General features: G+C 47.7%; 1 protein-coding gene across 2 annotated transcripts; it reads right to left on the bottom strand.

The window, feature by feature from the left end:
* Positions 1 to 879: 879 nt before the first annotated feature.
* On the bottom strand, positions 880 to 7,388 carry LOC309626716 (cytochrome P450 1A2). 2 transcript variants are annotated; one of them, XM_082387809.1, is made up of 7 exons: positions 7,287 to 7,387; positions 5,131 to 5,970; positions 4,438 to 4,558; positions 3,885 to 3,974; positions 3,486 to 3,609; positions 2,249 to 2,335; positions 880 to 1,547 (listed from the first exon to the last, which is right to left on the bottom strand). In XM_082387809.1, the coding sequence occupies exons 2-7, from the start codon at positions 5,959 to 5,961 to the stop codon at positions 1,250 to 1,252; spliced, it is 1,551 nt and encodes a 516-aa protein (XP_082243935.1). In that variant the 5' UTR covers positions 5,962 to 5,970; positions 7,287 to 7,387; the 3' UTR covers positions 880 to 1,249. The 2 variants fall into 2 exon arrangements, with proteins under 2 accessions (XP_082243935.1, XP_082243936.1); XM_082387810.1 differs by lacking the exon at positions 2,249 to 2,335 and having other exon boundaries at positions 7,287 to 7,388.
* Positions 7,389 to 12,057: the final 4,669 nt, after the last annotated feature.

Raw genomic sequence — 12,057 nt, 5'->3', positions numbered from 1 at the left:
TCATCTTGTATAGATACAAAAAAATTAAAGAAATAGAAAAAAAGTTTTCTTGTGATGAGAACTTTTAGGATTTACTCTCTTAACAACTTTCATATATAATGTACAGCAGTGTTAATTATATTAATCACATTGTACATTACATTCTTAGTGCTTATTTATTTATCTTATAACTGGAAATTTGTGCCTTTTGACCACCTTCATTCAAATTCCCCTCCCCTCCCCCTGTCTCTGGTAACCACAAATCTAATCTCTTTTTCTATGAGTTTGTTTGTTTGTTTGTTTTGAAGTATAACTGGCCTACAAAACTATGTTAGCTCCTGATGCCCAACGTAGTGATTCAATATTTCTATACATTACAAAACGATCACCACTTTTTTGCCCATTTTAAAAATTGGGTTGTTTGTTTTTTTTGTTGTTGATTTGTAGGAGTTCCTTATATATTTTGGATATGAATCCTTTACAGATATGTGAATTGCAAATATTTTCTCCCATTCTGTGGCTTATCTTTTCACTCTTTTGATAGTCCCCTTTTGATGGGACCTGGGCTTTTTGCAGGTAACCCAAGCACTTCTGGGGGGCTTATCTTCCCCTAGCTATGGATGAACAAATCAGAACATTGTGAGAGGTCAGACGTTCTCTACCTTTTGAGGATAGGACATGAGGGATCCCCCTTCACCCATCTGGGTTTGGCCTACAAGGCTGGGTCCCTTCCTCTCTGTTCCCTTCAAGTGTTCCAAGACGTGAATCATACTGGAAAGAAGTAAGAACAGTGAACTGGGCCTAGTCTCAGGACTCGAGAAACCAGGGCTTACACATACTACAACATGGATGAACTATGAAAGCATCATGCTAAGTGAAGAAGCCAGTCACAAAAGACCATTTACTGTATAATTGCATTTATATGAAATGCCCAGAGTAGGCAAATTTGTACACACAGAAAGTAGATTAGTAGTTTTCTAGCGCTAGTGGGGTAGGGAAGGTGGGTTAGGGGGAGATGGGGAGTGACTGCTGAGGGGTATGGGTTTCTTTACTGGGTGATGAGAAGGTTGTAAGATTGATTGTGGTGTGACAGCACAACTCTGTGGTATACTAAAAGCCATTGGATTGTATACTTTAAGGAGGTGAATTATATGGTATATGAATTATATCTCTATAAAGCTGTTAGTTAAAAAAAAAAAGAAAAGAAAAGAAACAAAGATTCCTCAGTGACCTCCACCCTTCCCTCTGCCTCAGAATGCTGGGAACTTCTTCACTTGATGGGGAAGCGCAGCCGTGCCTGGACATGCTCGCAGGGGGCAGGCTTCATGGTCAGCCCGTAGGTAGGGGTTAGGTCCACTTTCACACCTGGTGGCACGCTGAACTCCAGCTGCTGCAGCAAGATGGCCAGGAAGAGGAAGATCTCCCACTTGGCCAGGACCTCCCCTATGCACCGGCGCTTGCCCATGCCAAAGAGCATCACTTTCTCACTCAAGGTCTTGCTGATGGTGGTGTCATTGGCAGTGAGGAATCTCTCCGGCCGGAACTCAGATGGGTCCCCCCACAGCTTCCTGCGGGATGAACAGAGGAAGTGGTATCTCTGGGCTAGGGAGGCCCTGCGGGAAAGGCCTGGGCAGGGGACATGTGTGTTAGAATAGATCTAGAGCAATGAAGGGAGAGTGGGGAAAGGGGCCAAACTGTATTTTGATGTTTATTTCTCTTACATAGCTCTCTCTAAAATCACCAGCCTTGAAAATAGTGCTTTTTAATATTAATTTTTTATTTTAAAGAAATAATACTTTAACTAAAAGAATTTAAAAGAAGGAACACATGTCCCTCTCTATCCTACTCAATATATAAGGGGAATCAACCGTCCATCCTGGTTTATGCTTATTGTTTGGGAGTAATTATTCACAGCATCCTTTTTCACACGCAGAAGTGCCCTAGTTTGGATGGTAAATTATATGATCCTCCTACCTATAAAATGAGATTTTCCAAAGAGGTCCCTAAGCCATTCACATCAGAATCGCCTGAGATACTCCACCTTACCTACCGAAGAGGAATCTTGGGGGACTGGGCACCAAAATCTAAAACCAATTTCCTGGTCAATGCACTAAAGTTTGAGAAACATGGACCTAAATTTTGTCCCTTAGAGCAGGCTGCAGAGCCATCGAGGCACCATTCCCTTATTGTATAACCAGTTCCTAGGGGGACAAACAGCCTTTCTGACTGCTGAACTTCACACATTTTTCAGTGGGGGATATGTACTCACGGGTCATGATTGACCTGCCACTGGTTTATGAAGACACAGAGTTCCTTGGGGATGTAGAAGCCATTCAGTGTTGTGTCCCTTATTGTGCTAAGGAGGGAAGAGGACTCTGTCAGGCTCAGGGGCTGGAAAACAGGGGTGTGTCTCTGGGAGGTTGTTATTTTTCTTTTTAATAATTAAAAAAAAAGTTGACTATAGTTAATATACAATGTTGTGTTAGTTTCAGATGTACAGCAAAGTGATTCAGCCATATATATACATATATATTCTTTTTCAGGTTTTTTCCATTATAGGTTATTACAAGATATTGAATATAGTTCCCTGTGCTATACAGTAGGTTTTTGTTGTTTATCTATTTTATATACAGTAGTTGTGTATATATTAATCCCAAACTCCTAATTTATACCCCCCCGCAGAGGTTCTTGCTCCTCCACCCCACTCCAATAGCCTGTCCACCATGGTCTCTATACCGTACACTAGGAGGGAATATCAGGAGCAAGGAAGGGTTGAAATTATTCTTCCCCTTTCTCAGATCCTGTTCTTCAACAGATGTTTACTAAACTTTTCTTTGTACCCAGCTGTGCCCTTGGCCATTCTCTGGAGCCAAGAAGCAGGCAGTCTGGGTCAGTCCTGGGGAGTTCTCAGCTTGGCTGAGGCGTCAGGCCTCTTCCTCTGGATATAACTAGACCAAAATATGGACTGAAGTAAGTGTTCACTAACTCTCTTGACATTGTTAAAATCCCAGGACCTAATCAAGGACAAATTGCTGTAAGTCCTACAAAATATCAGAATGAAGTTATGTCAGCTGGATGAATCAAGAAAGGCTTCTAGGGGAGGGGAAGTTTGTGTCAGGATAAGGTAGGATAGGATTCTGGTAGCCAGAGAAGACTGTAGACCTTCCAAGCAGAAGGTCCAGCATAAGCAAAATTGGAGGCTGGCTGGTTCTTGCTTGTAAGGGATGGTGAGGCCAGCCTGGCGGGGTTGAGAATACCTGTAGGGAGGGAATGTGAGCAGAGGTGAATGAGAGCTGAGGTCAGAAGTGTGGTTTTTCTCCTGAGAGCCGGGTACTTTGATCATGTTTGGACTGGATGGGGGCAGAGTAGAGGCCAAGGTCTGTGAGGAATCTGGTGTCATGGCCAGGAAGGAGATGCTGAGGTCTGACCAGGGCCAGGGCTGAGAAGCTGGGGAGAAAACATGGCAATGATTTCAGAGGTGGGAGGGCAGAATAGGCAGGCCTCACCTGTGGGGGATGGTGAAGGGGACGAAGGAGGAGTGTCGGAAGGTCTCCAGGATGAAGGCCTCCAAATAAGGCAGCTGGGATCTGTCGGAGAGCCGGGGCCGACGCGCCCTGCCAATCACCGTGTCTGCAGAACACAGAGGACGGACAAGGCTTAGGGGTTGTCCTGACTGCTCCATGACATCTGCATCCCCAGTCATACCAGGTGTCACTCTATGTGGTGCTATGTCTGTTTACAGGTCTGAGACCCACTGACCCCCCAGTATCTTCTAGGCAGGGGTGGGCACCATTGTATGCCCAGGGCTTGTACTTAGTAGGTATAAAGCAGCTATATGTAGATTGAACAGATGACCTGGGACCCCAAGGCTTCTCTCCACCAGAGGGTTAGGGGACACTACATACCCAGCTCCTCCTGGATCTTCCTCTGTATCTCAGGATTTGTCACAAGGTATAGAAGGCTCCAGGAGATGGCTGTTGTGATCGGATCAAACCCTGGGCAGCATGGGGCAAGGTGAGGAAGAAAGGAAGACAGGAACAAGAAGGCAGCATTTACCACACACCCACCATGTATGTACCAAACATTGTCTTTCTCTGCCTCCTTTTCCCCCAAAGCCCCTCACCCTGAATTTTCTAAGGGCAGAGGTGGAGTCACCTCAGCACAAACGTGAGTCACTGCTTCCATGATTAGTTGCTGGAGTTACAAGGGCCTAGACTTACAGCCCAGAGAAGCCTTTATTGTTTAGATGGAGGCCCAGAGGAGGAGAGGGACTTGGCTGAGTTTTCACTGGGAGTTGGTGGTACAGCCTGGGCTCAAACCTTGAGCCTGGGCCTGGTCTCTGTGTCCTGCACCATCTGACATGTAGTTGGTGAGTTATCTGATGGACCCCGGGGCTGGGCAAGGCTGTGTGTGAACAGCAGGCACTGAGGGGTGGAGGGGCAGGGGTCTGACTCTTACCGGCTGCGAAGATGTCGTTGACAAGGTTGACAGTCTTCTTCTGGGGCATGAGGCCCCCACTAGCTCTGGAGTTATCCTCGTAGTGCTTGAACAGGGCACCTACGATGTCCTGGACTCTGTTCTGAGGGGGCACAAGCTTAGGAGCACCCCGGCACTTCTGGGGTGGAAGGCTGGACCTTGCCCCATCCCATCTGGCACTGCCTGCTGGCCTCTGGGCAGTGGGTTGAGCTCACGACAGGAGCTGGTAGCAGCCCAAGGTAGGGCTTAAAGTATCATTTCATGCCCCATTGACCCTTCCTCCCAATAACCTCAGGGGTCCAATTTCAGAGAAGGAGGTTGGGGTGAGTACAGGGAAGTAAAGTGACACCCGAGCTGGGAATTAGTCTCTGTCAGGGTTCAGTTTCCTGCAGAACAAAAGCCTTCTCATGATAACAGCACCCCACATTACAGGGCTCTGCCAGGGCCCCATTCACGACCTTATCTCTCTGGGGCTTTGAGCAGCCCTGAGAGGGAGGCTATAGGCATGAGGAAACTGAGGCCAGAGAGGGAGAGGGATTGGCTCCAGGTCGCACAGGTGATTTGAGATGTCCCAGAGCCTTCCTAGGCCTTGGCTGTGTGGGTACCTTGGAGCTGGGTGAGAGGGGCCACACACAGACTCTGTGTGCCCCCACACCACCCGTACCCTGGGCTCACCTTGTCAAAGTCCTGATGGTGCTCCTGGACCATTTTCCACAGGAACTGCAGGAACCTCCGGTTGAAGCTCTTGTACTTTTGCAGGGCAGGGTTGGGCAGGTATTTAAGGATGGGGAAGAAGTCCACGGGGCTCCCGGAGGAGGCAGTCTCCGCGAAATCATGGGTGTTCCTCACAAGGCTGACCATCTCCCCACTGCTCTGGGGGAAGTGCTGCCCGAAGCACATGGCACCAATGACCTTGGCCACTGACACCACCACGTGGTCATAGGGGTCAAAGCACCCAGACCCTGCCATCAGCTCCTGGAACTTGCCGATGAGGGCCTCAGCCTCCTTGCTCACATGCATCTCCAGGTAACAGGAGGACGAGGAAGCTGGGTCTGAGGCAACGGAGAAGGAGTTGAGAGCATTCTGGGCCAGGCGTCGCCGGGCAGCCCACACTGGTCCAGAGTCTGTGTTGAAGGTCATACTCTGGCCATCAGCGACTAAGGTGAAGCTGTAGAGGTCAGGCCGGCCCTTGAAATCATCACCCTGCCGCACCAGGGCCTGCCGGATGGTGTCCAGGCCGCTGAGCACCAGCACGGGTGTGCAGCCAATGCGGATCTGTAGCACGTCTCCATAGCGCTGGCTCAGCCGCGACAGGGCCAAGTGTGGGCTCTTCCCCAAGGTCAGCACATGCCCGATCAGGGGCCAGCTCCAGGGCCCTGGTGGACTCTTCAGGCCTTTAGGGACCCGAGGCTGCCAGGCCCTGACCACCCAGAATACCAGGCAGAAGGTGGCAGAGGCCAGGAGAAGCTCTGTGGCTGAGAAAGGAGTGGCCTGGGACAATGCCATTTGTACCAACTACAGGGGACGAGAAAGGAGGAGCCAGACTGAGGGACGAGATAGAGCCACTCATTCATTCATTTACTCAGTCAATAAGCACTTGTACATGTTCTGTGCTTGGCTCCCAGCTGGACACCAGAAAGACTAAGTTGCATTCACTAAATTACATGGATCCTTCATCCCAGGAGCTCACCCATGGTGTATCACAGAATCTGAGGGCTGGAAAAGAGCCCTGAGATTCCTAACTTGAGCATCTGAAATCCCAGCCCTGGCCATCCCCTCTGCCCATCACCTGTTTCCAATCCTGAGGCTGAAGTGATCACTTCAAAACGGAGAAGCACTCTTGTGGACCCCAGTGCAGGGTGTATGCTGGGCATTGCACCGCGGGGACCCTTCCTGCGGATACCTCCTCATGCCCTGGGAACAGGGAGCTGCTCCCCGCTAGCAACACTGATGGGACCAAGGTCCCAGGGCTGATGCAAATGGCTTCTGATGCCCCCTTCCCCAGGGCATTCTTTATCAAGACCAACCAGGACACCTCCTCCAAGGACAACAAGGACAAGTCCCCATTCTCTCAGAGTTTTTTTTTTTTTGGCTGCACGGTACAGCATGTGGGAATCTTAGTTCCCAAACCAGGGATCAAACCCGTGCCCCCTGCAGTGGAGGCGTGGAGTCCTAACCACTGGGCCACCAGGGAATTCCACCCCCCTCCCCACCCCCCCCATCCTCTCACAGTCTTGAAGGCTGAGGTTGGGCTGCAGCCAGGGCCAGGGCTGCCCTCATGCCAGATGGGGAGCCCTACCCACCTCTTCACTCCAGTCACACTAAGGGTCCTTAGAGGTGGCCCAGTCCAAGCTTCTCATTTAAAAATGGGGAAACTGAAGTCTGGAGCTGGGCAGCAAGAACTAGAACTCAGGACTTCCCTGGTGGCACAGTGGTTAAGAATCTACCTGCCATTTCGGGGACACAGGTTTGAGCCCTGGTCCAGAAAGATCTCACATGCCGCGCAGCAACTAAGCCCATGCGCCACAACTACTGAGCCTGCGCTCTAGAGCCCGCGAGCCATAACTACTGAGCCCACGTGCAACAACTACTGATGCCCGAGTGCCTAGAGCCTGTGCTCCACAACAAGAGAAGCCCCTGCTCGCCACAACTAGAGAAAGCCCACGTGCAACAATGAAAACCCAATGCAGCCAAAAAAAAAAAAAAAAGGAACCAGAACTCAGGCCTCCTACACCTAACCCAGTGTTTCCCCGTATCCCTCCATTTCCACTGGTTCCCAGGATATATGATCGGGGATCCCAAGGGCTAAGAAATGAGCCCGAGAAAGGTACCTGTGGAGGCAGGTGCTTGAGATCAGCAGGACTGTGGGAGCTGATACAGAGCTTCTGGCTCCGGGTGAGTGGCCTTTTATAACTACCACCCCAATCAGGTTGGCCTTGCTGTCCTGGTCACCTGATATCAAAGTCACCAAAAAAAGTTGAAAGGATCAGCTCTTGGCCTTGGGCCATGATCCCTCAACTCCACCTACCTCCCAGGGCCCAGGGGCAGCTCTTCTGGGCATAGGTGCTATGTCCCTGGGGAGGAATGTCCAGGTCCTTTCAGGGTCCAGAATCGGGAGGTAATGCTTATTTCTCTCAAGGGCAGGGCAGGGTGCTGGGTGTGAAAGTTCTCTGGGCTAGTCCAACCTACTTTCCCACTGTACCCACGAGGAGGGACCCTGCCTGGGGGCACTCAGTCCAGGCTGATCAGCGGGGGAGACTCACTACTCCTCTCCAGAAAGGTGCCCTGTAATACCCCTCCAACAACCTGTGAAACCAGGTAAGAAATAGGTATGCTCTGACCACCTCTGAATTTCAGCCCGGGTCCTTAATCTGAAAACAAGAAATGATGAGGATCCTATATTCTAAAGAGAGGCCCCCTCAGCCTCCTCCCTCTTGGTGAGAGATGGTAAAAGTGAATGAAGAAAATTCATGCTGTGGGGGCATGGCAACTGGCTTGGAATCTTCAAAGTCAATGTCATTAAGAAAGAAAAAAAAAAGACAAGGGCCTTTCCTAGAGCAAAGAGACTAAAGAGACAACTAAATGCCAAAAATGCGTGAACGTTGATTGGGCTCTGGATTTAAAAAACTTTTTAAAAAGCTACAAAAGACATTTTTGGCACAACTGAAGATACATGAACAAGGACTGGAGATTAGATGATATTATGGAATTAATGTTAATTTTTTTAGATATGAGCCTAGCATCATGATTATGTGGGAGAATATTTCAGGAAATATTCTTAGGAGATTAATGTTCTTAGGAGATGAACGCTGTAGTGCTTAGGGGGTGAAGTATCATGATTTCTGCAACTTACTTTTAAATGGTTCTGTTTAAAAAAAATGTACATCTATCTGCGTATCTCTATAGAGAGGAGAGGGAGAGTAGATATGACAGATGTCAGCTATCTAAGAACCTACATGAAGGTACGTGGGTGTCCATTGTATGAAAGGGAGCTTTGAAGTGGAGGGCTGGCTGTGGTCTGGTAAGGAGTCGCATGGTGCTTCTCTCCTCCCTCATCTCACAAAGCCAAGTGAAGGAGCTCCAGGGGACCCAAACCTTAAGAGTGGGATACCTGCAAGAAGGGAACTCCTCAGCTGTGAGTCCAGATGGGTTGGACCATGGTGAGGGAGACTGTGGCATTCGTGTATTTATCACAAACTTTACAATGCCCCATGCTTATGGGCCGGCGTTGTTATAAGAGCTTTATATGTATCAACAAAAAACATTCTCAGTAATCCTATGGGATGGAAATTAATACTATTCTCATATTACAATATGAGGGGTAACGGAGGCACAAAAAGTTATGTAATTTGTTGTAGGTCACATAGCAGTGTGTTAGAGTTGGGCTCAAACCTTCAGAAGATCGTGCTCCAGACCACTATGTGCACCTGCTTGGCACGTGTCCCTGGATCTGGGGGAAATGTGTGGACATATGGAGGCAGAGCAGAGTAGCCTGTCATGGCAGGGGCAGCAGAGGGCAGCCTGCACAGCCCGAGTTGGGTGCCTTACTAGGATGTGAGTCTCCAAAGGGCCGGTGGACATGCTGAAGGGAACTGGACTTGAACTGCACGGATGAGACCTGGCTACAGAGGGGTGGGAAACCCCGCAATGACAGGCTCTAGGGGGTACCCTGCGGGAACTAGCTGAGGGGTGGGCAAGAGGTCAGCCGGAGTCCAGCAGCTATGTTAGGAACTGTGTGATGTGGAGGACACATTGGGGCTCAAAGGTACTTGATGAAAAGCTGGCAGTGGAACGTCTGCTACATACAAGGGCATTCGGAGCTAAGAGAGAAGATAAACAGCACCAGCCAAATAAAAAGAGATTGGCTCCTGGCACTTCCCTGGTGGCACAGTGGTTAAGAATCCAAGGATTTGGGTTTTAGCACTGTGTCTGAGACATCCAAACAAAGGGCTTGGGGCCAGGTCTGAGTGATTCTTAGGGGGCCAGGAGGAAAGTGTTGGCCCACAATTCAGATAATGAGATGGAGAGACAGAGACAGAGAGAGGGAAAGAGGGAGTTAAACTGTAAAAGAAGAGGTAGAAAAACACCTTGATGAACTTGAGAAACTGGTTAACTTGTTATGGGATCCCAGCGGCCTCCCTAAGAGGGAACAATAGTTGGGGTGTTGCTGGGGATTCCCAGAAAAAAACAACAACCAACCATCAAACAAAGAAACAATGGAGAGAGTCTGGAAACAGTGGTCGTGGCCTGGATCCTTTACCCCAAAGATGGTGGCAGTCCGCAGTGAGACCTTGCCCCCAGTCAACAGAAAATTAAAGCAGATAAAGCTATCTTTGGGACTTCCCTGGTGGCACAGTGGTTAAGAATCCACCTGCCAATGCAGGGGACACGGGTTCGAGCCCTGGTCCGAGAAGATCCCACATGCCGTGGAGCAACAAAGTCCATGCGTTGGACTTCTGAGCAACTACTGAGCCTGTGCTCTACAGCCCGCGAGCCACAGCTACGGAAGCCCACCTGCCACAACTACTGAAGCCCGCACACCTAGAGGCCGTGCTCTGCAACAAGAGAAGCCACCGCAATGAGAAGCCCACGCACCGCAACGAAAAGTAGCCCCTGCTCGCCGCAACTAGAGAAAGCCTGCGCGCAGCAACGAAGACTCAACGCAGCCAAAAATAAATAAATAAATTTCTAAAATACTTAAAAAAAAAAAACAAACAAAAAACAAAGGGCAAGGCTGGGGAATCTGACAAAGCCACAGGGCCTGTTTGAAGACTGTGGCTGAGAGGAAAGGAAAGTTGTTTTCTCTCTGTACCTTCATTGGGTTCAGCTCACTCTACAAAAAAGGTCAAGGTTTGAAGTTAGAGTAGGTTTTGTAGAAAACTGACTATTTCTCTCTGTCTCTCTCCCCTGCTGTCTTTTCCTTTCTCTCTCCCCCCCCCCCCTCTCTCTCTAAGTCATACTTTATTCAGATTTTCTTAGATTTTTGCCTAACGTCCTTTTGTCCTTTCTTGTTCCAGGATCCCATCAAGGAAGACACCACATTACATTGAGTCACCATATCTCTTTAGGCTCCCCTTGGTTGAGACATTTCTCAGACTCTTTTTTCAGGAGAACTGGTCAGGTATTTTGTAGAATGTCCCACTATTGTGATTTGCCTGATGTTTTTCTCATGGTAAGACTGGGGTTATGGGTTACTGGTAGGAAGACCACAAGAGTAAAGTGCCATTTTCATCATATCATATCAAGGGTACATACTATCAGCTTGACAGGAAGGTTGATGTTGTTGGTCAGCTGGCTGCAGTAGTGTTTCTCAGGTTTCTCCACGGGCACATTACTCCTTTCCCCTTTCTGTACTGTGCTCTTTGGAAGGGAGTCATGTGCACAGCCCACACCAGCAAGTGAAGCGTTCTGCTCCCCTCCTTGAGGACAGTCTCTGTGTAAATTATTTGGACTTCTGCATGAGAGATGATTTATCTTTTTATTTTAAATATTTTCTTAAAACCTTTTATTAAATTACAAGATACATACAGAAAAGTGCAGATAATCTGTACAGCTCAATGAATTTTTTACAGACTTAACAAAACTCTTGTAACCAGTCCTCAGATCAAAAGACAGAATGTTACCACACCCTAGAAACCCATCGTGCTCTCTCCCTAAGGGTAACAATGACCCCAACTTCTAATAGCATAAATTAGTTTTGTTAGTTTTTGTTTTTCACGTAAATTAAATCATGCTGTGTACTTTTTTTGGCATGGAACTTTAAAAAATTAATAGATTTCGTTTTTATAGCAGTTTTAGGTTTACAGAAAAATGGAATGAAAGTACAGAGCTCCCATATGCCTCCTTCCCCAATCAGTTTCCCCTGTTATTAACATCTTGCGTTAGTGTGATACATTTGTTACAATTGGTGAATGAATATTAATACAATATTATCAACTAAAGTCCATAGTTTACATTAAGATGAACTCTTTGTGTTATACAGTTCTATGAATTTTTTTTCACTTTTAAAAATTGTGGTAAAATATAAAACATAAAATTTACTGTTTCAAACATTTTTAAAGTGTATGATTCAGTGGGCAACGTGTACTCTTTTGTATCTGGTTTCTGTCACTTATTCTTTTTTAGGAGATTCGTCCACAATGCTGGGTATAGTTGTAGCTCATCCCCATTGCTGTATGGTGTTCCGTTAAAATACAAATACACAGCAATGTATTATCCATTCAACTGTTGATTGGCATTTGGGTTGTTTTCTGTACTGGGCTGTGATGAGCCCTGCTGCTGTGAACATTCTTGCACATGTTTTTGTATGCATTTCTGCTGTGTATAGACCTACGAGTGGAAATGCTAGGTCATAGGCTAGGCATAGTTCAGTGCTAATAGATCCTAGCACTGAACAATTTTCCAAAGTAGTTGAACCAGTTTTACTCCCGCTGGCTGTGACTGAGGGTTCAATTTGCTTCTCATGCTCACCACCATTGGATTGTTTTTAATCTTTTGATTTCAGCCATCCTGGAGTGTCTGTTGACTACTTCCCTTTTTAAAACCCCTCAATGTTCCCCATAGATTTCAAGATAAAAACTGAACTCCTTTGCTTGGCACCCA

The sequence above is a fragment of the Balaenoptera borealis genome (assembly GCF_965194805.1).
Source record: "Balaenoptera borealis genome assembly, chromosome: 3".
Taxonomy (NCBI): Eukaryota; Metazoa; Chordata; class Mammalia; order Artiodactyla; family Balaenopteridae; genus Balaenoptera; species Balaenoptera borealis.
The sequence above is the reverse complement of the archived record's forward strand: the minus strand, read 5'-3'. Positions and strand labels throughout refer to the sequence as shown.

Coding starts and splice junctions, on each gene's coding strand:
- LOC309626716 (XM_082387809.1), bottom strand. CDS start 5,961: ATGGCATTGTCCCAGGCCACTCCTTTCTCAGCCACAGAGCTTCTCCTG. Junction 2,336..3,485: donor CCCTTCACCATCCCCCACAG/GTGAGGCCTGCC, acceptor TTCCCTCCTTAG/CACAATAAGGGACACAACAC. Junction 1,548..2,248: donor TGGCAGGTCAATCATGACCC/GTGAGTACATAT, acceptor TTCATCCCGCAG/GAAGCTGTGGGGGGACCCAT.